Below are 26,819 nucleotides of genomic sequence, written 5' to 3'. Positions count from 1 at the left end.
TTAGTTAAGAGGAGATGGAGAGAGGTAAGGGGCGGCGGTATGAGGGGGAACTAGGGAGATTTCTTTCCAAATCACAATGCTTTCTATTGGAAAGGAAATAAGGATGAGTGGGGTTATGAGATTTCGGCAGGAGGATTGGGAGATTTGGAAATCTTTCCAAGAGAGAAAAGGGGGGCTTTAGGAAACAAATCCAAGGGAGTTTAATGAGGGGAGTCCGGCGGCATGATGGGGCTAGGTGAATTAAATGCTAGGTTTCATGCTTGCTTAATTTAGGTTTAGGAATTAGGAAAGTGTTAAAATAAATCCAATTTGAATTTGAAATTCGAATAGATTTAATTTAGGAACTTTCCTAAAATAGATGTGAGTAATCTATAAAAGATTTTAAATTTTAAATTGTTTGAATTTAAATTCTAAAATCTGTCCAAATTATGCCAATCCAAATTAGGCAAGGGAAAGCAATGGGGAGGGGGGTCTTGGGCCGGTGGGTTTGAATGGGTTTTGGATATGGGGGCCGGCAGCTAGGTGGGAATTATATGGAGTATGGTGGAGAGAAGGGGAAGGGTTTGGGGAAGGAAAGAACCGTGGGATGTGATTTTGGCTGGTGGTGGAGGGAAGTTAAGTGGTCGGCGGCAAGGCTTGGGAGAACCTTGACCGGCGGCTAGAGGATGGAACAAGGGGTTAATGAGAAGACAAGGTAAGGAACCACGAACCTGGCCATCTCCAAGGTTGGTGGGTGATCCGATCTCCCTCTCTTAGGGATTCCTCCCTCAAACGCTCATACGATCTCACAAAGAAATCACAAGGGAAGAAAATTTATCATTCATTCATTAATTTGCAAATAAGAATAAGGGGGCTATAAATGGCCTCTTACAATGACTCAAATATAAAGGATGACAATGCCCCTAGGGCTTACATAAGAAATCCCTTAATAAAAGGGTACAACGGGAAACTAGTAAAGCAAATACTATGCGAGAACATAAATAAGAAAATACATAAAACGACTCAAAAATACAATGACTCAATCGTGGCCATAGATCGACGGCCACGTCTCTGATAAACCTTTCATGATCTTATGCCCCCATCAAAGTAGTTTTTCGGTGCGCCGTGAGCATCGAAAATGAGTTTTTGGAGGTTTTGAGTTTTGAGGGATCATTATACCTTAGCAAGGTGGCGACATCAGCGGCGAGGTGCCGGCGTCAGCGATAAGGCGGAGACGTCAGCGACGGGGCGGGGACGGCTAAAAATGTGCACATGAGAATTTTTTTCTTTTTCTTTTCTTTTTTTTTCTTTTTCTTTTGGATATCTCTCTTTTTTTCCAAACTCTCAAGAAGAAAAAGAAGAAGAAGAAGAAGAAAGGGGGAGATGCCTGTAGGATTTGGTGAAGGAGATCAAGTGAGGTTGTTGTGGATGGAGTTTGGGTTGAGCGGATTGAGGAGTTGGAGTGGTGGGATCCAGCTGCAGGGGAGGTCTCAGGTAGAGGAGGCGAACGTAAGGTCAAGATGGATCAGATGGAAGCTGGAATCGGTACAGCTGCAGGTGGAAGATGTGTTCAGTTCGACAAATATTGCGTGGTCGGTTGAGCTTGGGGTCGAATGGCTTTATGGATGGCTTGAGTAAAACATGTCATAATAGGTATGGACGGGAGGAGGAGAGAACGAGAGTGGGGATTGGAGCAGGAGTCTTGCGATAGGAGGAAACGTGCAGGGCAGGTGAGCCTTGATTTGATTGGATGTATGTGATCGTAGGGAGCTGGTTCGTTCGAGAATGTTTCGGCGTCTGATCAGAACAGAGGAAGATTGATCGAGTGATTGGAGTCGTGCTTGCGGTAGTGTGGTCGTGTAGAGACGTTCGGCCATGAGAGGGATCTAGAAAGGAGTTCGCTTTCGGGTAGATTGGCTGCAGGCGACGAGTGAGGAAGAATCGGAAGATCGGACTGTGATAAAGGTTGGAGTCTTCGTCGAGGAGTGGGGATCTCTGGCAGTTGGAGACGAGCAAGGAGTGTTGGTGAGATCATGCATCTGAAACTGGAGCTTTCACGACTGAGACTAGAGAGGGCTAGGGGTCTTCTTGTGAGAGGGAGATGGGAGTAGATTGGAGAGGGGATATTGGAGATTGGATTTCGGTTGGCTGTGAGTGGGTAAGTGACGGGCTAAGATGCAGATAGCGGGATATCTATTTTCGAAGTGCCAAATTGCAGGGGATGGGACTGTAGCAGGCGGCGATATGGGGATTTCAGTGGGATTTGTGGAGGTTTTTGGCAGGATACAAGGTATGGAGGTCAACAGAGGTTTACACCATGTTGGGGTTAAGACTCATCTTAAGGCGCACCTCTGTGCATTTTGTAAGAGGCATAAGCCTAAAAAATTAGAACTTAAATTCTATAAAATTTTTAGTTTATAAATTTATTTTTTGTTATTTGTCTACCAATAGAACTATGAATCAGAATCACATGCACCTCAACTTTCAATTGCAATCTGCACTCATACCTGATGCAATTTGCTCTTGCAGCTGCAACTAAGGATGAGTGAGGAGAGGAAGCAACTTACTCTAATGATTATTCTAATGAAGGCCCATTAAGTGATGAAAGTGGAGAGAAATTTTGAATTAATAAATTATAGTCTTAGGGATTTAACTACTTATTTATGTTGAATTGAGAGTGGGAGTGACTTATTATTATGATCTAACTTTGATGTTAACATATTACCTATCATTTTATATTTTTTATTAATTTAATGTCTTTATTATGACGCGTATACCTCAAAATGCCTTGAGGTTTCAACCTCATCTCACAGATAAAAAAAATGCTTCAATATGGTTGCATAATTTCGAACCTTATTTGAAGGAACTATTGAATCTACAACTAAAAGGAATTATTGAATCTAAAACTAAAATAAGTCTTAGTAACATTTGATTATGTGTGCTTTATTATTGACGAGAGATTAACTTTGGCATATTGCTCGTTTTTAGGAGATAATCTCATGAGTTGGAGAACTAAAAACAAAATGTGGTAGCAAGATCTTGCTCTTAGTTTGAGTTTAGATCTATGACATTGGGAATCCACGAGTGCTATTGCTAAAGATTAACCTAAAAGATTTAAAGGTTTATTGAAAAGGTCTTATGAGGCTCTATTGTGATAACAACTTAGCCATCAATATTACACATAATCTCATGCATTATGATCAAGCAAAGCATATTAAAGTTGGTAGATATTTTATAAAAGAGAATCTTGGAAGTAGTCTAATATGTAATCCCATTAGTAATCATAGATGAATTGCTTGTGGATATGATCATCAAAGAATTATTTGGGTCATCATTGAAAAATTGTCAAGAAAGCTTGAAATGAATGATGTCTACTCATTCATTTGAAGGGGAATATAAACGGCATCCTGAATTTTTCCCTCTTCCTTGATGCTGCAATTTTATGGATTTGTGTTTGTAGGATTCCTGCTACCAACTCAGCAACCCATGCAACTATTGTAATTCTATATAGTTATTTCTATTCCCTGATCTTGCATTTTTTTCCTATTAGAATCTCTTGTATGATTATTTAAATTTAATACATATTTGAATGAATAAAGATACAACAAACTATTTTCTAATTTTTGTTATTTTTTAATTATTTTTACATTTTTGCATTCTTTTATTATTATTTGAATAGTTTTCCATACATCAGGTCTTGCATGCATGGTCTATCCAGGAGCAGTGCATACTCGATTTGAACATTCTTTGGGAGTTTATTGGCTGGCTGGACAGTCTCTGCAGTATCTTCAAACCTACCAAGTACGTAACTTTTCCAGATCATTTTGTTTGCTTTCTTAAATGCAATCAATTATTATTATTATTATTTTTGTTTTATGCAGGGTGCGGAGCTTGATATTGATCATTTTGATGTGCAGACAGTGAAACTTGCAGGTAAATTGTAGCATCAAGACTTTCCATGAATTTGATAAATCAACTACGGTTATCATTGTTACTTGTTGCCTTAACATATGTTCAATATCTCGATGTTTTTTAAGATAACAATATTTAAGCTGTTGTTGAAAACTGCTATCAATACATTTCGTGTTACATCATTCTATTTCTTTTGTGTTTGTAGGCCTTCTACATGATATAGGACATGGACCTTTCAGCCATATGTTTGAGCATAAATTTCTCCCCCGTGTCATTACAGGGTCAAATTGGTATTCTTTTCTACTTAGTATTTCATTCAGAAGTACAAAATAATAGCTTACGATTATGTGGTTTTTCCTTGTGTAGATGACTAACCATCTTGCTCTCATGCCTGCTCATGTTTCGTTACAGAATTTATGGTATTAATTCTCCAATTTATCTGTTGAATTCTCAATAGTCCCATCCTTTTAATTTGATATATGAGTCAGCTCCAGAATTGTTTTTTGTTGGTTTAGTCCAGTCCTAACATTCTTTCTCCATTCTCTTAGAAAGCATGATACTTCATTTCTAGGAACATAAAGGCTTGCATTAATTAATAGTAATAACTCCTAATCTGCCAAGTAGTACATGTCATCCACTATCACCATTTGAAAGTATATAAATTTTATTTGCTGTAATTTTCTTCTATTTATGGATATTTCCTGTTTAGGTCTCACGAGCAGATGTCAGGGAAGTTGGTGGATTACATTGTTGATCAGCATCACATTGACATTGATTCTGAATGCCTTAAACAAGTAAAAGTAAGAGATGTTACGCCAAATATTTTTCATGTAAATGCATAAGTTAGAACCCTTTTGCCTTTGCTCCATCAATTTCTTAAGACAACCCCTAGAATTAAATTTTTTGTAAGTTTTTCAGTACCTGTGACAATGTTCGCTAGATATGTTTTCGATCAAGCTCTTGGTAATTGTCTGTTTGTAGGCTCGATAAGGCACGTTTGTTAAGCTAATGAACATCTTGAAAGAAAGGCTCGTTAATAGCTTGATAAGACTCATTTGTTTAAAGCTTGATAAGCATGAAATGAATCGAACATGAACTAAACACAAACCAAACATGAGAATCTATCTTTTTAAACACACCTACAAATAAAAAAGCTTGTATTGAGCTCGAACCAAACTTGAAGAAGCTGATAATACACAAGCTCAAATATGAACAAACACCTACTCGACTCGATTCGTTTGCAGCCCTAAACATGACTAAAATGTTAAATGCTTCTTGTATTAGGTACTAGTCTAATACTCTCTCTTATTCTTCTAACCAAGAACCTTTGGAAAAGATTGACACATGAATGGTGCTAAATTATTAGATGTGTTCATAGGAAATATTGAATCAGTCATCCTTATCACAACTATTTTTTATCATCTATATGAATCTCTATTTTCTATTTATGAATCCTCATTTCTATTTCTATATGAGGTGTTAAATCTATTCTTCGCAAATCTTTTTTAACATCTATTCATGTTATCTTAAAACGATCAATTTTGTCCTTTCATTGTACATCTAAATAACCTAATTTTTTTTTTCAACTACCTTATCTTCAATTTCTTTTATTATTTTCAATAGTTGATGCACTAACATCCCTCTAATCTAACCATTCCTTTATTTGTTGTCCCTAGATTCTCCATACATTCATTTTAACACTTGCATTTACAAAATGTATAACTTAGTTATCAACAACTACTTTATTGCGCATTTGCGCAACACTTGTATTCTTACAATATTTTTAGCCTAACTATATTTTTATGATGTTTTTATTTTAGACCTCAATGGTATTTTTATTTTATACTTGTCGATATTCTATTTCTTTTTAACAATATATCTAAAATACTCAAATCTATTTTATACTCTAATAATATTGTTTGATAATTATTTGCACATCCCCTAAAATTGTGTATTAATCTTTGTTATACTAATTCTACTCAATCTTTTGAACATTACTCAATTGTTCTAACTTCATAATTATTTCGATAAATGTTTCATTAATTATGGTCATATCATATGCGGACACATCTCGTGTTAAGCGAGGTCGCCGATCTTCTGAAAAATTTGTTGTTTATCACCTAATAATTTGCTTCCTTGATTTTGAGCTATCACTTGTCGCCAATTTTTCTGTTGGTTTTCTTTGTCTTTAGATATTCAATGAACAGGTTGGTCCAACTCGTTGGATGACTGACCTCTATTTGCATGACTTGTTTTTCTTCTATGATAGGCCTTAAGATCCTCATTGCTGGTTGCCTCTCTGGGTTTCCCTGCTTGAAGAAAAGGTCGGCGAGTTGGTTTTGCCCTTTATGGATCTGAGTGATCTTGAAGTACTCTAGCTTGCTTATTTTTTCTTCACCTTAAAGAGGTACTTTTGGAGTAATTAATCTTTGATTTCGTACTTGCCATTGATTTGGTTCACCATCAATTGAGAGTTTGAGTATATAACAAATTGAGCTACCTTAAGCCCTACGATAAGTTACAAGCTAGCGAGTAGTGCTTCATACTAGACTAGATTGTTGGTGACTTGGAATTCAATGATGGTTGCTTGAGTAATGGTGATTCCTATTGGGCTATTCAGAACCATGCCCACGCCAACTCCTTGCTTGTCTCATGCGCCATACACGTACAGTGTCCAATAATTATGCAAAGTTTCTTTCTCTGACTTTGTTGCTTGGACTGCTAGAGTATACTAAGAAGTCGGCGAATGCCTGGGCCTTAATGGCCATCCTTGGCATATAGGTGATATGGAACTCGCTTAGTTCCATCGACCTCTTGAGTAACCTTGTCAAGTGATTGGGCTTGGCGAGCACAACTTTGTGCGGGTGGCTAGTCACAACTTGGATGGGATGGGCCTGGAAGTATGGTCGCAGTCTCTTTGTCGAGACCACTAGTGCCAATGTGAGTTTCTCCATGATTGGGCTCCTTTATTTTGTGCCTCTAAGTGTTTTGCCTATGTAGTACAGTGGCCACTACTTCTTCCCTTCTTTTATATGCACAGAGTTGATGGCGTCCTCGCCCACTCCTATGTACAATAACAAGTTCTCGCTTTGTCACAGACTTTGGAGGAGTGGTGGTGAGGAGACAATAAGTTTTAACTATTGCAAGTTGACCTCGTAGTCCTCACCGCAAGTTAATTATTTTGTGCTTCAAAGGACTTTGAAGAAAGGTAAGCATCTCTCACCTAGTCGAGAGATGAAATGATTTAGCTTGACTACTCTTTCATTGAATCATTGCACGTGCTTAACTCACTTCGGCAATTTCATCTCCAAGAATGCTTTTACTTTATCTGGGTTCTCCTTAATCCCCTCAATTGTAAGGAGGAAGCCAGGAAAATTCTCTAAACCTCCACGAAAAAATGGACTTTAGTGGGTTCAATCACATGTTATACTTTTTGAGGGTGTCAGATATATTGTTGAGATCCCCAATATGCTAGTCGAGCAACTTGCTTTTCACTAGGAGGTCGTTGACTTACACCTCCATATTCCTTCCCTTGTGTCTTTGAAGATCATATCCATTATGTGTTGATAGGTTGCTGCATAATTTTCAAGCTAAAGGGCATCACGTTGTAGCAGTATATGCTCTCGGAAGTGATGAAGGTTATTTTCTCGCAGTCATTTCAGTACATTTTAATTTTGTGATAGCATGAGAAAGCATCAAGGAAACTCACACTCCCCATTTGCCCTTGATCCTCTTCCCATTTATGGGTCATGTCACTCTAGAAAATTTGTAAATAGACCCCTCCTTCCTCTTGAAAAGGAACCCTAAATCTAAGGATGAAAGAGAGAGATCGGAGATTGCTCTTGCCTCCTTGCCTCCTCTACCACCACATGGAGTCTCGCCAAATCACCACTTGAGGCCCCGAGCTCTGCCAGACTACCACCCTGAGCTCCGTCGGACCACCACTTGAGGCGTTGAGCTCCGTCGGACCACCACTTGAGGCCCTGAGTTCTTCTGGACCACCACCTAAGGCACAGACTTCTGCGGACCACCACCTGACGCCCGAAGTTCCATCGGACACCCGAAGTTCTGCTAGACCATCACCTGGCACCCGGTGTTCTGCCAGACCACGACCTGACATCCGGTGTTCTTCCAGACCACGACCTGATGCTCGAATTTCCAAGTAATGCCAGACTTTTGAAGGACCACCAAGCGATGCCAGACTGTCATCCCCACTTGTCGCTAGATTTCAACCAAACGGTTGGCATTTGTAATTTGATCGCCCTCAAGGACGAGTCAGCCCATTGTAATATACTAGAATTCTAGTGTAATCATTTTCAACTGGGCCAAGCCCCGTAGTTTTTCCCCTTTTCAGGGTTTTTCAGGTAAAAAAATCTCGTGTTCTTTGTGTGTGAGCTAGATATCCGTACGACACTAAGATGTGTGATTATAGCTTTATCGCTGCATATATTCTAGCCCGCAACATGAATGAAATTAATGTTTAAAATTGAAATAAAATGTCAAAATACTTAAAGCAAAATACCTATCCACCATCCACAACAGTTTTCCGTAGTGGACAAGTTTTAAAAGCACTTTAGCTCATAAAGAGCAAATGTTTGGTTGAGAATATCACTAGGATTCGTTTTCAATCCGTCTTTTGTCAGTGAGGACGTGATATATGTCATCTAATCGTTGATTTCGCTGTCAGATGACACCACAGGTAAACAGTTCTGATCGGGACCCTTTAACAGGGTAACTTTGCCGCCAAATGGCACCATTAAATTGCGGTCATGATCAAAGCATGTGTGTTTTCCAACGGCATTAAATATTTGAGTAATGAATCGTTAGGATTTGATCGATAGGGCACAAAGCCCTCTATTAGTTAAGGTGACTTCAAATTTGTCCCTTTAAGCAAATATCCATTCGTATGTCTACAAGGTATCCTTGGACGAAGCAATCCATGGCTACCAACAAGAATCCTTCTATCAGGTTGGGTCTATTACCACCTCTGACTAAGTATACCAGAGACTATGATGACCCGAGGCGACGAAACCATGGAATCTTGTTTGATTCTATCATCATTCCCCCCACCATTAGCTTTAAGTACAAGATGGTGAATTTCTAATTTTAGATATTAAATTTTAAATTCCTAAACATGTTACTACTATAAGCCAGATACTAAGTATTTGTTTGATGAGCAACCTTAATCGAAAGTTCTTTCTCGCCATGGGGAGGGATAATTAAATATAAGGGCTTATGTCTATAGGAAACCAGGATTCAAATCTTTAAGTCCTCGTAAAATGCGGGCGAAACCTCTGGGCAATGTCTTATTCAAAATTCAATCTATCTTCTAAAAATTTGACTCTAAATATACTCATTAAAACTCTCCTCGACAACTCCAAAAAAGAATGGGGCCGCAAAGAGGTCGGGTCGCGAATTTTCGAAGCCCACGTCATGCTATTAATTTGATAGTTTACAACTAGAACTATGTCGATCGCGGTGTCATTGTGTGTGGGTTCCTTCTTGCATGATTGTTGGCTTCAGTGAAGGTGATTGGGGTGATGTCTACTATGGGAACTTTTGAAGTACATCTTGAGTTTACTTCTCCAACTATGGTTCTTTTTGCACTTGCGGACTGCTCCACTTGTTCGTCGCATATGATAGCGAATACCACCCCCATAATGTGCTCAAAGTGAGTTGGAATTGGCTCGTTCTCACTGCTTTCAGTTGTTGCCTTTCTTAGGCACTATCTTGAATTAGTGAGTACATACTCTTTCAATTTTCTTGCCTCGACAAGGCTTTGCAGATGATGACGCTCTTTTGTATCGTGGTTGTGATCCTTGTAAAAACACAATATCTTGAGGTATCCTTGGTGTGCAACATCACTATCATTAGCATTTGGCACCAAAAAAACTCTTTGTTTTGAAGAGCCTCAATGAGCTTGGCCATGGACACTCTCAGGGAAGTGTAGGTGCGATAAGTTGACAAACGATGAGCAACTTCATTGTGGAAGGGGTGTAGCGCAAATTGGCTCCTCCACCCTTGGTGTCAGTTGCCTTGCAATCCTTTGTGGCCTTGTTTGTAGGGGTGCCTTTTGGTGCTCAAGGCAACGTCAGTCTCGGGATAAATTCGGTCTCTTGTCCCTTGGATGGAGAATATCTTTTCTTTTAAAATATTGGCATAAAAATATTATTTTTTTCAATTCATTTGATATCCTTTTCATCTTCGAAATTTTATTGGAAAGAAAATTATGAACCAGTTTATTGCAATATTTCAAATAACTCTCCAATTTTGAAAAAGGTATCTCTTATATAAATTATCCTTTCACTAAACCTACTCACCTCAACAATTTTATTTTCACCTCTTTATCTACTATTATCTTAACCATGTTTATATTATTTTATTTTTCAACTTTTACCATTATCTTAACCTTGTTTTTATTGTTAGCCTTTCCAAAATACAATAATTTATAATATTTGTGAATGACTTTTAAATCCTGTCTTTCCATTTAATTCCCTACAAACAAACAGTAATTATGATTCTTTTAATCTTAATTTCCACAAATGTTTTGTCTTCTGTTCAATGGTCTTAAAATTATATGCATGAAATCTAATTTTACTTAATCCTAGGCAATTCTTGCTCACCTTACACCGCAATTGAGATCCGTTCTAAGTCATGTGCCAGCCAACCCTTGTTTTTTTTTTCTCTACCACAAAAAGTTGACGGATGGCGGATGTACTTGGAGTTTTGAAGGGAAAAGCTTTTAATAGTAAAAATAGTTGGTGGTGGAATCCAAATGTGCAAGAAAAGATAAAAAATAAAAAATTTTGTTACAAAAGTTGGTTTAGATGTAAAAATTCTGATAATTGGGAAAATTATAAAGAGGCACGTAAGGAATCTAAGAAATTTATTTGCGATGCAAAGAGCATAATTTTTAATGATTTATAGAATAGATTATATACTAAAAAGGGAGAAAGATTTATGTATAAGTTAGCCAAACAAAGAGATAGGAGTAGTAAGGATTTAGTTCAAGTGAAGTGTATTAAGGATGAAGATCAAAAGGTATTTTTCTTAGAAGATGATATTCAATAAAGGTGGATGAGGTATTTTGCTAAACTTTTTAATGAAGAATGTAAAAAATACGAATGACTTTAGTGACTTTATCACTCTAAATGAAAATAAAGATTTTTATTTTTATCGGTGTATAAGTAAAACCGAAGTTAGAGAGGCTTTAAAGAAAATGAAGTGTGGAAAAGCTGTTAGACCCGATGATATTCCAATAGAGATGTAGAAATGCTTAGGAGATGAAGGAATTTCTTGGCTTATTAACCTTTTTAATACTATTTTGAAGACTAAAAAGATGTCAGGTCAGTGGAGAATGAGTGTGTTAATTCATATTTTTAAGAATAAAGGTGAGTGTGCGAATTATAGAGGAGTTAAGTTAATGTGTCATCCTTTAAAATATGGGAGCGAGTTATGGACATAGGTTGCGCGTTGATACTAAATGCCTTCTCAAAAATTAATTTGGATTCATGTCGGATACTCTCACTATGAAGCCATAACATTCTATTGTGAGGTTTTTGATGAAGAAATATAAAGAATAAAGGATATCTACATATGATATTTACTTTGATTAGAGAAAGCATGTGATTAAAGTTTCAAGAGAAGCGCTATGGAGGCTTCTTGAAAAAGAAAAAGTTAATAATGCTTATATTCAAAATCATTAAAATAACTGTTCATGTAATGAGCTTACTTGTGTTCAAACACAAGTGTTTGACCAAGTATTTTCCTATTCGGTTGGACATCAAGAGGATCAGCCTTAAGTCCATTCTTTTTGCTTTAGTCATGGATGTTCGCACTTAGACATTTGCAAATGGAGTGTACCTTGGTATGCTTTTTGCTTATGATATTCTTCTTGTTGATAAGACAAGAGGAGTTAAAGGTAAACTTGAATTATAGAGGTTAACGCGAGATTTTAAAGGTTTTGTAGATCTAAAAATTCGGAATATCTGGTGTAATTTTAGTAGCAATAAACCTAGCAGGGGATTTGACTTGCGATCAAGTCAATAATAAGAGTACACATTTAATATCTTGCGATCTATTTGTTCAGAGTGATGGTGAAATTGATGGAGATATTATCAGCAGAATTCAATTTGGATGGTTGAAGTGAGGAATGCATCAGGCTTATTGTGCGATAGAAAAGTCCCCCTCAAACTTAAGAAAAAATTTTATAAGATGGTGGTGAGACCTGCAAAGCTTTATGGTGCCAAATGTTGGCCATTAAAAGAGAAGCATAATACTAAGTCAAGTGTTGCAGAGAAGAGGATGCTTAGGTGGATGAGTGGCTTGACCCTTAGAGATAGGATACGAAATGAACATATATGTGAAAAGGTTGGAGTAGCTCCACTGGAAGATAATATTAGAGAGAGTCGCCTTAGATGGTTTGGTCACATTAAACGGAGGCCTTCCATTGACCCGGTTAGGAAAGTTGAGGTGTTAGATTTGACTTATGTTAAGAAAGGTAGAGGTAGACCTAAAACGACTTGGTTATAAAATATTAGATATGATCTTTCTTTATTAGATTTAAATGAGAATTTGACTTTTAATCGGACACAATGGCGAAAAAGGATTCATGTAGCCGACCCCACGTAGTGGGACAAAGGCTTGATGTTGTTGTCTCTACCACAAAAAAGTTAAATTGTGGTGAAACGCTTACATGTGATGTCCTGGCAAACTCTTATTTACTTCTCACTATAGTTAGTTTTGGTCATGACATGCTGCTTCTGAGGAAATTTGTAGCACTAACAACATTTAAATTTTGATTCATCACTTTGTTTTTATTCCTCTTTTTAGGATATGATAATTGCCAGTTCCAATGTGTCAGTGGCAAATGTAAGTACATTGGAAGCTTCGCGTGCTCTTTGATTTTATATACTATTTCTGAAATCAAGCATCTTCCTGCAAACTAAATTATAATTTTTTTATAATCTGTTTTCTTGAAAACGTGATGGCGTGCAGAGCATGAAAGAAAAACGGTTTCTCTATGACATCGTCGCTAATGGACGCAATGGAATTGATGTTGACAAGTATATGATGGTTATAAGTTAATTTCCTTAGATGTCCTTCCATTCAATTCAACTGGATTTTATGCTGTGAGGACTTTAATTGATATGCAGGTTTGATTATATTGCTCGTGATTGTCGGGCATGTGGACTTGGGTGCAATTTTCAATTCAGGAGGTAGATTTTGACTATTAATGAATTCACGATAATCCCAAAAGTTTAGGCCTTTGTGAATTGGGTGTATTAGTAGTGTATGCTTTGTCACGTGACATTCATAAAATTTTCTAACAGAATTTGGATGAGACAACCTATCAAACCATGATTGTTACGTGAAATTTTTTAAGTTCTTGATTTGGTATATATAAGTAATTTTTTTCTTATGATATACTTGAAACTGCAAACATAATAGACATCATGAGAAGAATATAAGCATCATTCGAGGGTTTCTTCCAATATATGTAGTTTGAGTTTTATTTTATTTTTTTCCTTCGTAATTGTCTTTCCACATAAATTGTCTCAAATCATAATGGCATTTTGCCACATTAAGCAACCTCTTTATTTATACTTATAGACCCACAGCATCCTTTGTATGATGTCTGAATTCGTCAAATTTGTAAAGTATTTAACTTTGATATAATGGTTATCAACTATACCAAATTAGGTAAGCTGGTTTGCTGAGAATTTCAACTTTACTAAGCAATTCAAAAAGCAAAAGTTCTTGCTTTTAACTGAAGTACAATTTGTCAATAAAAGGTTTATTGAAAAATAAAGAATGCTCATTGAATCAGTATTATCATTTGTTCCAAATATTTAAAGTTTTCTTTGTAAATTGTCATCCATTCATTTATGCTAAGTTACTATAAGAGATGCTAAATTTATTTTGTAGTCTTTTTGCACAGCACCTATTATCTTTGTTCCACCTATTTTCCTTCCAAATCCTAGCACAATAACTATATCTAACTTCTTATTTTACATCTTCCAATCTCCATTGTACATGTTGACGCTACTTAAACATTATTTTCTGACAATCTTTTCTTCAGTATGAGCTATTCACACAATACCTATTTAATAATTATTTATGATTCTATCTTCTTAGTTTTACCTACAACTATTTTAAAATTATTAATTCTACCACACAATTATACTTCCAACGATTTCCCTTTTGCTTAGCTCTTTTTTTTCTAGCTTGTCTGATTATTAATTTGAGATATGTACCTTTATGTTTCTATGACATTCTCTCATTCCATAGTACTCCTAAGTTCATCATTCTAACTGTTAAGTTGAGGAGTCTAATTTTTGCCCTATAAAAAAACCTTTATGCTTACTTGTGCTTCAACCATAATGTCAAGGTCACTGTGGGGGTTGGAGACTCTCTCAGGACTTTGGAGGTGCAGCTCTCAAAAGATATCCAATATTATGAGTTATTTTATGAAAGGTGTGTTGAGGATTCTATTGCACTTTTTGGTTTCCCTAGTATTCCTTTTATAAGGGGCACCACATTTAGTTAAGATTTGGGGGAATACGGCTTTAAAAAACTCCACACTTGAAACTTATAGTAAAATCTGCAGTAGTGACACTTGGATGTAGCCATCATTTGAATGAAACCTATAGAAATTCCTTGGTGCGTTTTGGTGGTGTGTTTGGTTGGAGCCGTGCAATTTATAACTCAAATTTTGTTGAGACCTAAAAAGTATTGTAGGGCTTCTATTTGGAGACTGCAAATGCATGACGCTTAACATGAATCATGATTGCTAGAGTACTTTTTTTATTTATAAAATAACTATTTTTTTGCAACTAAGGTAATTCTATTCTTTGTTTATTGTAGGTTATTGCAAAGCATGCGCATTATGGATGATGAAATATGCTATCCTACTAAAGAATGTTAGTACTTTCACTGATACAAAACAGCTTAATTTCAGCATACCTGCATGATCTGATATACTTGTGAAACAGATCTCACAGTTCACAAATTGTTTTCAACTCGTGCTGACCTTCATCGTACAGTATATACCCACGCTAAAGTTATGGTATTATGAGCACTTTTTTCTTTATATATATATTGTTATTTTTATAGTATTTCTTTTGATGATTGTTGAAGATCTGTTTGATATAGGCCCATTTTCAGACCGTCTATCAAAAAATGTTTACATTAAAGCCTAGTTTTTGTTGTTGTTTGATACTTTCTTCTTTAGTTTTGTATGCTCGTGTCATCCCTTTCTCCTAACAAGAATTATTCAATTTACACTTCTGATATTGCATTGACATTGATATTGTTATTCTTTTATATTAAAACATTCCTTCCTTTTTGTAGTTAAAAGACATAGAATTCATTTAAATTAACAACTAATTGCATCGCTACATACAACTCTTTTTGTATTGTAATGGGAACTAGCCTTATACATTAGGTATGCCTAGTTATTGTTTTGTAAACATTTAACAACTTAATTTTTTTTTAATTAATAATCTATGATACATAGACAAGAACACAACGATACAGCACGAACACTGAAAATGTCAATTATTGAAAATAATTGACGCGGACACAGCATTATAGTTTTAACATCTTAAAATAGTGCATAAAAATTAAATAATCATAACATTTGCCTGCTAGATGCTGTAGTGAGGACGGTGAGAAGACGGTTGACGGAGATACCGTGCTTTGGGTGATAATGGTGTCACTTGCCTGAGAATAGGGACAGGAAAATAGGGTTATTCTGCCTTGGGGGTTTCGATTCTTAGGAAATCAAAGTGGGATGATTCTTGTAGTCGGAAGAACAAGATGAGGCGAGATGCAAGGGCTCGGATGAATCGAGCTACGAAGAAGTCAACTCGTACGCAAGTTGCATGGGAGCAAAGATTGTTTTATTTGAACGTGCAACATGGGTGAGGCTAGTTACGACCTTTTGATTGAAGTCAATGCAAACCGGAGTTTGAAAGCAGTTGCTGAAGGGCGTTGGAATTAGGCCTTAAAATGGAGTTATTAATAACTCCATTTAATAAAGCAGAACTTCCAAACAGCTAATCTTGAATTAACTTTATTGTTTTAAACTAGAGGAAGCACTAATAACATGGTCTGAAACGAGCCTTGAAAAGTTACAAAAGGATAAGATAAATCAATGTTGACAGCAGAGTGAAAGTTATAATATCGTGGTACATGTTTTACTTTGTTTCAATTATTGATAAACAGTGCATACAGAAGTAACCACTATAATTGTGGAACTAGCTAAATTTGTACTACTACCTCCAATATGCACCTTGATGAAAGAAAAGTTAATGAGACAAGTCTAAGATCTCACAACAAATTAAAGCTGTAACAAATATGTATGTTAAAGATAAAAGAAACAAATCCAAACATTTCCAATTGGTAGAAGACTCTTAAGGTTTGAATTTCAGAAAAAAAAAATGGTCTTACATATTCACTTAGCCCTGATACTTCTGAAGTGCAACCTTCCATGGAAAAGTAAAAGCACTATTGTGGTTCAATATATTCCTTATAATAGCAAATCCACTACCAACAATCACCAAATGAACCCTTAATTTCTCAATAACTTATAATAATTGAGAAAATAACGAATTCTAAAAGGATGGGTGCTTCAGTTTGATTAGAATTTTTTGCAGAATCCAACATTAAAATTATAAATCGAAGATGCGCTTTAGATTAAATGAAATCCTTGAAGGTTTACTCTAGGTTTATACAGGTTTAAAATTGGATCGATTGGAATGCTTAGATGGTATAAAAGAAATGAGAAAGATCATAGATCTTTTGCCATAATTTCACAAAATAAGTAATAAGTGAATGCTAGGTTAAGATGTGTAAGGAGGTTCTCCCGAATGGGGGAGCAATTTGAAATCTAAAATGGCATATTCACCTGTATGAAATCTGACCCTGAAGCGACATGCGACCTATAATTTATGACAAGGACGATGTTTGTCGGATGCATCATGGAGTGCCGTTGCGAGGAGAATGAGTATAGTGGAATGAGTTGAGGAAGGACTAAAGAGATGTAAGGAGCTAATAATATTAGGTTTGAAGTTAGGGTATTTTTGTTATTGTCGGGTCTCAAAACAATGGGAATCAAAGGAACATGAAGACCTTTGTTGGTTGCGAGTAGCAGACGTGAAACATAAAATTTTTTGTAACTTCGTTTTCATGCAATTGTGGGCTCTGAAAATTTGGCCCCGACCTCCGCCCGCACATGATATGCTTTTTCTTCGGCGAGGGAGTTTTAACGAAATTAGTTTCGGGGTAAATTTTAGAAGGCAAATGGGTTTGTAGATAAGACACTACCCAGAGATTTCTCCCTCATTTTGCGAGGACTTTATGATCTGAGTTCTGGTTTCCTATAGGCACAAGCCCCTATAGTTAATTACCCCTCTTGATCACTAGAGACCTTTCGATTAAGGCTAGTCGTCAATCAGATACTTAGAGATACGTGTTATATGGCATATAGTAGCAGCATTGAGCTTAGGGTGATTGAGAGGTTTGAAGATTTGGAAATTTGGTATTTAAAATTGGAAATTTCACCATCCTGCACTTAAAGCGGATGGTGGGGGAATGGATGATGGACACGATCAAGATCCCATGGTTCTGTCGTCCCGGACCATCGTGGTCCCTGGTCTACTTAGTCAGAGGAGGTAGTCGACCCAACCTGACAGAAGGATCCTTTTCGGCAGCCATGGGTTGCTTCGTCCAAGGGGACCTTGTAGACATGGGGTGAATGTTTGTCTAAGAGGACAAATTTTAATCCACCTTAGCTGACAGAGGGCTTTGTGCCCTATCGATCATATCCTATTGATTCATATCTTAAGGATTTGATGTCATTAAGGAGCGTATTGGCTCTGGCCATAACCAGTATTTTGTGGTGCCATTTGGCGGCAAAATCACTCGGTTCAGAGGGCCCCAAGTCATAACCGTTTATCCTACGGTGCCATTTGGCGACAAAACCGCCGGTTAGAGGACACGTACCACGTCCTTATTGGCAGGAGATTGTTTGAGAATGGATCATAGTGATATTTTCGACTAGGCATTTGGTTCTATGTGAGCTGAAATAGTTTTCATTTTGTCCACCTGATAAACTGTTGCGGATGGTGGATGGATTTTGCTTTGAGTGATTGACGGATGATTTCGAATTTAAATATCTTGGAATTTTGGATTTGTTAGGTTTTGGACTTTGTGGAGTTTTTAATTTATGCATAGTTGGGTGGAGCTTGAAAGTATTTGTGAATCCCTCCGGTTGAGATAGACATTCAACACGGTCATCATTGGGGTATTTGGGGGCATTTTCATTTTCTGGATTGAACATTGTCGACTCTATCTACTGGTCGACAGAGGATCAGGTTTCATGGATGCCTTTATTAGTGAATTCTCTTAATTATAGGCCTTGAAAGCCTAATATGATTGTATTAAAACAAATACACCGATCGCCACAACTGTGTTTTTATTTGAAGGTTCGAATCCTGTCGACTCCTATTGATCCATATAGGAAGATCGGGTTCGAACATGAATTCACTTATTGACCAGCGCAGCATCCCTAGACGTCACGTGTGTACCAATAACACGCTCGTAGAGGCCCATGCGGGTGTTTGGGTGGCATTTTATATTTATACCCAGTCGACTCTCTTTCACTTGCTTAGGTGGATCGGGTTCAAATTTACTAACCCGCGCAGCATCACTAGACGTCACGTGTGTTCCAATAATATGCTCGCCGAGGCCCATGCGAGTTTCATGATTTCTTTTACCCCCTTTAGTATACCTACGTGTATACAAACTACTGTGCACGTGCGGGGGTACTTTGAAAGTATTTATAAACGCCTTATGTCCGCTTGCATAGAAGTTGCGGATCCGGTGGCGTGGCGTAGCAGCTTCTGAATAGAGTTGTTTGCTGCTTCGTGCAGGTAGATTGTCGTGCACTACTCATTGCTTTCTGCAGGTGGATCGTAGTGCACTAACTAATCTCCTGTCTTTAGTTGTAGGAGCTTGCACTTATCGTATTATTCATGCATTTTGTTGTGGTCTTTGGTCTTTTTAGTACATCCGCTACTGCTGCATGTAGGTAGGTAGATATCTTCATTTGCAGGCTAAAATTGACTACAAGACACTCTATTTACTGAAATCTTTCTACATCTACCCACATATGATATATGGTGCTCACATCTGTATTCGTGGACTTGTATGTATTGCAGATCTTCTAGACCATCTGTCTCTATAGATGTTGCATTGCAAGCATTGCACACTCTTCATGCTTTGCAAAGATGTTTAGATCTCCAAACTTTACTCATGATCATATCACTGAACCGCTTATGGATAGATCTTTACATATATTGGAGCTCCTCTACTGCTTGAGGTATTTGCTTGCAATTATATTGTAGTCCTTGACGCAAATGTTGGTAAGTCATCTGGTTCATTAAGGCTTCTAATATCACGACCCGGCCAGGATGCTCGATCTAATGAGGCGGGTACGGAAAAATATGACAATAAAATCATAAAACATTTAACTACCTTCTTTATTTTATGTTAAATAGTCACTAAAACACAAAAATGTATATTTACCTATTGTCATTTGCACGTCGCCTTCTGTAGACAAATTTTTCTCTGTTAGCCATTTATTTCCTTTTTGAAACTTACCTGAAACATTTAAACTCGTGGGTTGAGTTTACTAAGTAAACTCAGTGGGTAATTATTTAAATAAACAATATTAATATTCTTTATTTACAATACTTTTATAATCGTCAATATATGTCTTATACTCTTATCAATTCTTAATTTTTACTTCATCCATTCAGTCAATTATATATATATTCAATTAATTTCATTTAAAACATTTTAAATCTTTCATAATTCCTTTTCTTCTTTAATTTGCTCAGGAGCACCGTCTCAAAGTACCCAAAGGTACAACCTTTTCCATTATTCATTTTCCATTTCCATTACCTTTTCCTTTTCCTTTTTACGTGCACAAGTACGCCATCCCCAGCCAGTACCATAAGGGGGTGAACTTCTGAAATTTTCATATATATCATTTTCCTTTCATTTACATTACCATGAATATTTCTATTCATTTTCTTATATCATTCCTTTTTAACATTTGTTTAATACATGTATTTTCTTTTCATTCATTTATGTTATTCAATTCTTTTGTTTCTTATTTGAATAATATTTACAAATCATTAGGCCTTTAATCTTTCAATATTTCATTTAAAAATAAAACTTTGGAAGCAAAAGATCAATACTAAAATTTAAATTTCATAATCATATTTACCCACATTGAACTTTTCAGGCCTTTGACGAAGAGTGTTACCTCGAACCTCTCTCCAAATCTCTAACATTAAGCAATAAAGTTTTCATGAATTTGCTTTATCAAATAAAATTCAAGAATAATTTCATGACAGAAATTTCTTACAATGGGGTTTTCCAAAAATCATTTTTCTTTTTCCAAAATTCTCTCTCTTTGCTTCAAATCTCTTCATTTACCTTCAAGAAGCATATTGTTCACTTTAAACGAAGAAAAGAAGAAAATTTATACAAAAATTCGTAAGAAAATCCAACAAACCTTTTTCCTTTTCTTTCCTCGTTCGTTTCTCTCGTTCTTCAAATCTCTCGAAAAATAACACTCTGATAATGATAAGAATGAAAAGGAATTGTTATTTCTTACCCTTAAAGATAATCATTTGCTAAAAATTGGAGAAGGAGAACATACCTCGCTCTCACGCACGAAACCGCCGCTCGCCCCTCTCTGTTTCGCGAACGATTGCTGTACCGCGAACCTTCCTATTCGCGAAGAAACAGTTATTACATCTAATCTTCAATGTACAAGTTTCTTGGTCGATTGATATGAATACAACAGATTTCATGTTGGCTATACATAAATCGAGGGTCATGTATCATATCTATTCTTCTCATTTGAAAGTAGACTCTTGCATGCTCATTTACACATTAGCCTGTATTGATAACAAAGGATCCTCTTCTTCTACCTCTCCCTTGCTTTGCCTATGAACATATCACTACATCATCCTTGCTACAACTCATATTTTTTTTATTGCATTGTTATTGACATGCTCATTGCTCTTGCTCTTTTAGTTATAAACAAGTTGTAGGTGTACTGTAGTTTACACCATATGTTCATTACAAGTCTTCTACACATGTTTGTAGGCAAGTCTTGTGATGTCATTGGAAAGTCAAGCTTCTTGCGACTCGATTGAGCTCAAATTGGGTTCAGTTCTTTCTGTTCATCTGGATCCTTATAATCGTTGAAATTATCTCACACTATTCAGCTACATGATTGAAATAAGTATCATGAACTGGTTTATTGCTAATTGCATGTAGATTTTGCAATTCCTTGGAGACATTATGTTGTTATGTTGTATTATCATCATTTCTGAGCGAATGGTGCCTTGCAAGTCTATTGATCCACAAGTTTATACATTTCAATTTGCATCTCAATTGAAATGGTAGTCTTCCAATATTTCATTGGTAGTATTGTCGTCATCGTTCAAATGAGGTTTCATTATTGCTCTTTCATCTTATAATCTTCATGTCATGATTTATTTAAGTCAAATGAGTTTCAAGTCCATGTTCAAATATAAGTTCATTTCATAGTTCCAGTTCAATATCAAAGTTCTTTGCATTTGTTCTTTTGAATTCATGTTATGCATTGTCCTTTATTGTTCAAATGTGTTCAATCAGGTCCAAGTATAGTATTGTGTTCACCCGAAATTTCGGAAGCCTCCCGGAGTGTCCCCCGTTTAGGGGCAAACTACGGGAAATTGGGCCTTTCCCACCACACTAAAAAAAAACATGTATGATAAATGTCCTCGGACGAGGACACCGCGGCCGTTTTTTTTTTTTTTTTTTTTGATCCCCACCATGCTTAAAGAAAAGCGTGTATAAGGAATCTTTGATGACCTGGTGCAAAGGAAAAGGCAGTTGTTTTCCGCAGCAAGCGGGTCTTATGAGTAAATCCCCGCTTTGTCGTACACCATCGCACCGGGATTCCTATCCCATCACGCTAAAAAAGCGTTTTGATACGGTTTTCTGGTCGCTACGAAACTCCAAAGAATGGACTTTAAAGTGATCAACCGGATTTGTTGAGAGCACCACGACGAACTTCTCCCACCATGCTAACTAAAGCGTGTTATTGCTGGTCGTTTTCGTCAACGTCTACGACAACCGAACCCATCAAATAACGGTTCTCAAGAAGTTTAGGGTTAAAGGGTTATAACATGCGCCGGGTTGTCGGCTGTTTGCACGAGATCGAAGGCATAGCATAGGCATTATTATTTATATTAAATGTATATTAATTACAATCATTAAAATAAATATTTTAATTAATCATTATAAAAATTTTAAAATCAATTAAGTTTTATAAAAGTTTATAATTAATTTAGAATTAATTATAACTAATTAATATAAATATAAATAAATTAAAATCTAATGATATATCACATAATAATATATAATAATATATATATATATATATATATATATATATTATTAAAATAATGATACTAATAATAATAAAAATAAAAATCCCTCCCCCTAAACTCCTCTCTGATCACAGAACTTTTATTTGGTCCGGTGAACGTACGCTCCTCTACGTTCGGCCACCAATATTTTAGCTACACGTAGCATGAAGAAAAGTGGCCGACCCGACCTGCTGTTTTTTGGGTTCTAGCGCGTGCTTTTTTTTAAATCCTTGACGAGCCGAACAACATCCCATCACCTTTTCGATATATTTCAAATACCTAGCAAATACCGAGTTGTACCTAGTTTTTTCTAGCAATACCGAGCAAACCTTTTCGATATATTTCAAATACCTAGCAAATACCGAGTTGTACCTAGTTTTTTCTAGCAATACCGAGCAAATACCTAGCAATACCGAGCAAATACTAAGTTGTACCGAGTTGTACCTAGTTTTTTCTAGCAATACCGAGCAAATACCTAGCAATACCGAGCAAATCCTTAGCAATACTGAGCAAATCCTTAGCAATACCGAGCAAATCCTTAGCAAATACTGAGTTATACCGAGTTGTACCTAGTTTTTTCTAGCAATACCGAGCACATACCGAGCAATACCGAGGAAATCCCTAGCAATACCGAGCAAATCCTGAGCAAATACCGAGTTGTACCGAGTTGTAGAAAAACTCGGTACAACTCGGTATTTGTATAGTTTTGGTCTTCACAGAGCGGTATTTCTCGTTTTTGCAAAGCAATACCGAGCAAATACCGAGCAATACCGGGAAAATCGCGAACATAGCATTCCCGGTTCCGCTCGGGTCAAGTAGTTGGCCGCGCGGTAAAGAGTAAGAGCTGGCGGCCGAACGTACCTCTAGGTCAGGTCAGAGGACATAATAATTGTTCCTGATCATGGGAGCAAGTCGCAGAAGCGCGTGAAAGGGTGGAGGGGGACGCTACCTTCCATAGCGAGCGAGCTCTAGTTGGTGATTCCGATCAGAATGTCGGAAACTTCCGATTTGACAGGGAAGGGAGGTCGACGATGGAGCGAGGTCGATCGACCACAGAGGAGGCTGAGAAGCGACTCCACAGCAAGCGAGCTCTGCTCTTGCTTCCGATCAGAATGTCGGAATTTCCGATCCGACAGAGAAGGGACGAGGCCGGCGGAGATGGGAAGGGGTCGTGCGAGAGGAGTGTCGAATAGGAGTTCGGTTGGAGGCGTCGGGATCGGAGTGGTGTTTTTCTTGGGTCGGTGAAGATGGATCGGACAGAGACGAGAGGAAGGAGGTCGGGAGAGGAGCTCGTGGATTTTGGGAGAAGCCGAGAAAAACCAACCGAGCCCAGCTCTCATTTCTGTCTCTTTTTAACGACAAGAATAAGACGACGATCGAGGCGAGTGCGGGAATAGCGGAGAAGTGATCGAGCGGCGCCGAATGCACAGGATTTATGCAGGATTTCCGGAGGGCCTCGGCGGGATTTGCGGACAGGTATGATTTTGCTTTTTTTTTTTTTTCATTGTTCAAAGGTCAACAGCAATACCCAAACAAACGTTCTGTTTATTTTCATAAAGTTATAAATAAGCCAAACCAAGTGGACCCTTAGTTTATTTTGTTCCTAATCTGGATGGTTAGAACCTATCCTTAAGCATGAGAGGCCTATGTCTTTATAGCCTTTGGTCAAACCTCTAGACTATTGTTTTATTTATAGATTGTTAATCTTTAAAAAATTTTTGAAAGGTTTATAAATGTATAGAGTTGTGAATGTCTAAAACGAAGTTGTTTATTATAAAATAAGTCCGAAAGAATGAATCTTCTATTTGAAGATAATGTTTTGTGGAATTATGAAAATAGCCAGGGAATAGAAAGAAATTTTCGTTCAAATATGTACAAACATTGAAAAAGGATGTGTAGGATCTGGGAGCACACAATATCCTGTGCTGTGATGTCTTCAAAAGAGGCCAAGCTTGTTCTTGGGAACAGCATATTCATTGCATTAGCAAACCTTTGGTCAAACCTCTAGATTATTGTTTTATTTGTAACCTTTAATAATTCTTAATGATTAATGGTATATATGATCTATTGCTGGTTTCCAGTTCGCTTATTGAAAAATTTACTTCATCTTAATTTATACTTATTGCAAGGTTGGGTTAGTAATTTATGCTGTTGAAGGCCATCTAGTGCTGATTTTGATATGATGCTATACAATTTTATTGCTCTTCTCCATCACTCCTTCCCTTCTTGTCCATTTTCTATTGCATGATCTGTTTTATGAGATTACTGTACATTACTGTGCAGGCAATTGAACTTATGGTTGTTGATGCCCTAGTAAAAGCAAATGATCATCTTGAGATTTCATCTTACACTACTGACCCGGCTGAATATTGGAAGGTTCTTTGATTGGTGTTCATTATTCAAACTATCTAATCATATGCATAACATGCCAAATTTATGCTATACTATTTTTGCAGCTTGGTGATAATATTCTTAAAATTATTGAGACATCACCTGATCCAGAACTGAAGGAATCTAGAGAACTTATCCTCCGAATTAGGAGGAGGGATTTATACCAGGTAGTGCTCTGTCTTTAGACTTCGATTGCCACAACCAAGTTTTCATTTTTAATCCGATGGCGCATTATGCGATAGATCTATAATTTGAAATATTTCAATTTGCATTTGCATGTAATGGCAGTTTTGCAATGAATATGCTGTTCCCAAGAACAAGCTCGACCTTTTTGAGGACATCACGGCACAAGATATTGTGTGCTCCCAGGTCCTACTCGTCGTTTTTCAATGCTTTTACATATTTGAAAGAAAATTTCTTTCTATTCCCACGCTATTTTCTTAATTCTGCTGTTCACAAATTTCTAGAAAACTAGTGGAGTGCAATTGAGGGAAGAGGATGTTGCTGTTAGCAATGTTAAAATTGATCTAACTTGTGGAAGAAATAACCCTCTAGACAGGTACTCCATGCTTTGTATTGCTACAGTTATTTCTTTATTTCTGGAAATTACTAGGTGAAGACGCTGATATCTTCTTCTTTTGTTTCCTTTTTTATCGTTTGTATCCAGAATCAGTTTCTTTAAGGTAATACTCATCCATTTTTTGCTTTAGTAGTTAGCCTTTATCATTCTTTTTCACTGTTCACTTTCATAGAAAAGAACTAATCCGCTATTCCTAATTATCTACAATTCTCTACATAGATGAGTTCTCGATGTTTTAGAGAAGAAACAAGATTTTTTCTAATGATCTGAAATTTCGTAATTAGATAACACCTTAAACTCGGAACTCTCTACGATCATGTTCTCATTAACAACTTTTGTCTTTGTCTTTGATTCTTATCTTGTAATTGGCATTCTTTGCATTCTGTACTTTCGATGTTTTTGTAAATGTATTGCTAGCGGCCCAGCTTAAACCTCCCTCAAAAACGGGTTTTGAGGGGAAAAAACTCTAATTTATAATCTAAATAGCAAAGCTTGCTTTCATTTAGTTCTAGATCATGCATCTTGTAGATTTGATATTATTAGAGTCCAAATAGCCCAGCTTGCTGCATCATTTGCATTTCATTAATGCATCTTATAGATTTGATATCGTTCAGCCTCTTATCTGGTGGAATCTTCAGAATTTCCTTGAACTCTTCAACGAAATCATAAAAAATTTCTTATTTCTATATATCACTTAAATTATGTATTTCCATTCTAAAGGATTATGAGAGCAAAGAAAAATTTTATATCTCTGATGACCGCATCAGCCACCTTCTTCCTGCATCTTATCTAGACAGAATTGTCAGGGTGTACGCTAAAAAACCTGAGCTGGTTGGTGTTCTCAGTCCAGTTACGTTCATTTATTTACTTCTTTGTTTACCTCAAGGCATGAAACTATTTTATATTATTGCAGGTAGAGGCAGTATCTGAAGCATTTGAGAACTTTCAGTTGAGAATGTATGGAATTAAAGCACAGGTGCATGAAACTCCTGAGAAGAAGAAGCGGAGGAGGTAGTCATTCCTGCAATCCCTTGGCTATACCTTATCAAAACTTTTACACTACGTATTCTTATCAATTTGTTTGTGGAAGTGAATATTTTCTGAAACATAACATTCCCTATACCTAAAGAGTAATTGATGTGTTTTTTTTTTTTTTTCCAAAAAGATGTTAAGGTAAAATATGTAAAGGTTTGGAGATTTTATATGAAGAGATAAAATAAGATTTCTAGAGTTGAAGATCCATTACTAGTTAAAATTCATTGAAAATGCTTTTTTTTTTTTAATTTTAACTGGAGAATTTATATTGTGATGCCTTGATGTCTTTGAAGTCTAATTCTCCCCAAAAAAACTAACATTTCTATAATTAATTATATTTCAGGAATATTTAAAAATAATCAGTGTGAAAAGTTACGTGTGTTCTAGTTTCAATCAAGATCTTAAAAAAGTTGACCCCAAAA

The 26,819-nt window shown here is 36.6% G+C and overlaps 1 protein-coding gene across 9 annotated transcripts in view; it reads left to right on the top strand.

Moving 5' to 3' along the window:
• LOC110094648 (deoxynucleoside triphosphate triphosphohydrolase SAMHD1 homolog) overlaps positions 1–26,604 on the top strand; it is a 36,147-nt gene extending 9,543 nt beyond the window's left edge. For 2 of the 9 annotated variants that reach the window (XM_028698942.1, XM_028698705.1), the window contains exons 2-18: positions 3,674–3,780; positions 3,861–3,912; positions 4,097–4,181; positions 4,601–4,691; positions 12,724–12,762; positions 12,889–12,956; positions 13,047–13,109; positions 14,282–14,367; positions 14,758–14,813; positions 14,886–14,954; positions 24,675–24,767; positions 24,848–24,949; positions 25,071–25,151; positions 25,250–25,341; positions 25,450–25,465; positions 26,083–26,193; positions 26,276–26,604. In XM_028698942.1, the coding sequence (XP_028554775.1) occupies positions 3,674–3,780; positions 3,861–3,912; positions 4,097–4,181; positions 4,601–4,691; positions 12,724–12,762; positions 12,889–12,956; positions 13,047–13,109; positions 14,282–14,367; positions 14,758–14,813; positions 14,886–14,954; positions 24,675–24,767; positions 24,848–24,949; positions 25,071–25,151; positions 25,250–25,341; positions 25,450–25,465; positions 26,083–26,193; positions 26,276–26,377 (1,313 nt within the window). In that variant the 3' untranslated portion in view covers positions 26,378–26,604. Of the gene's footprint in view, positions 1–3,673; positions 3,781–3,857; positions 3,913–4,096; positions 4,182–4,257; positions 4,311–4,600; positions 4,692–12,723; positions 12,763–12,888; positions 12,957–13,046; positions 13,110–14,281; positions 14,368–14,757; positions 14,814–14,885; positions 14,960–24,674; positions 24,768–24,847; positions 24,950–25,070; positions 25,152–25,249; positions 25,342–25,449; positions 25,466–26,082; positions 26,194–26,275 lie in introns of those variants that run through there. The other 7 variants (XM_028700028.1, XM_028700241.1, XM_028699467.1 and 4 more) reach the window with 7 other exon arrangements.
• The last annotated feature ends 215 nt before the right edge of the window (positions 26,605–26,819 follow it).

Source organism: Dendrobium catenatum, unplaced genomic scaffold (genome assembly GCF_001605985.2).
Source record: "Dendrobium catenatum unplaced genomic scaffold, ASM160598v2 fragScaff_scaffold_0, whole genome shotgun sequence".
Lineage (NCBI taxonomy): Eukaryota > Viridiplantae > Streptophyta > Magnoliopsida > Asparagales > Orchidaceae > Dendrobium > Dendrobium catenatum.
Note: the sequence above shows the minus strand (reverse complement) of the source record. Positions and strands in the feature narration are given on the sequence as shown.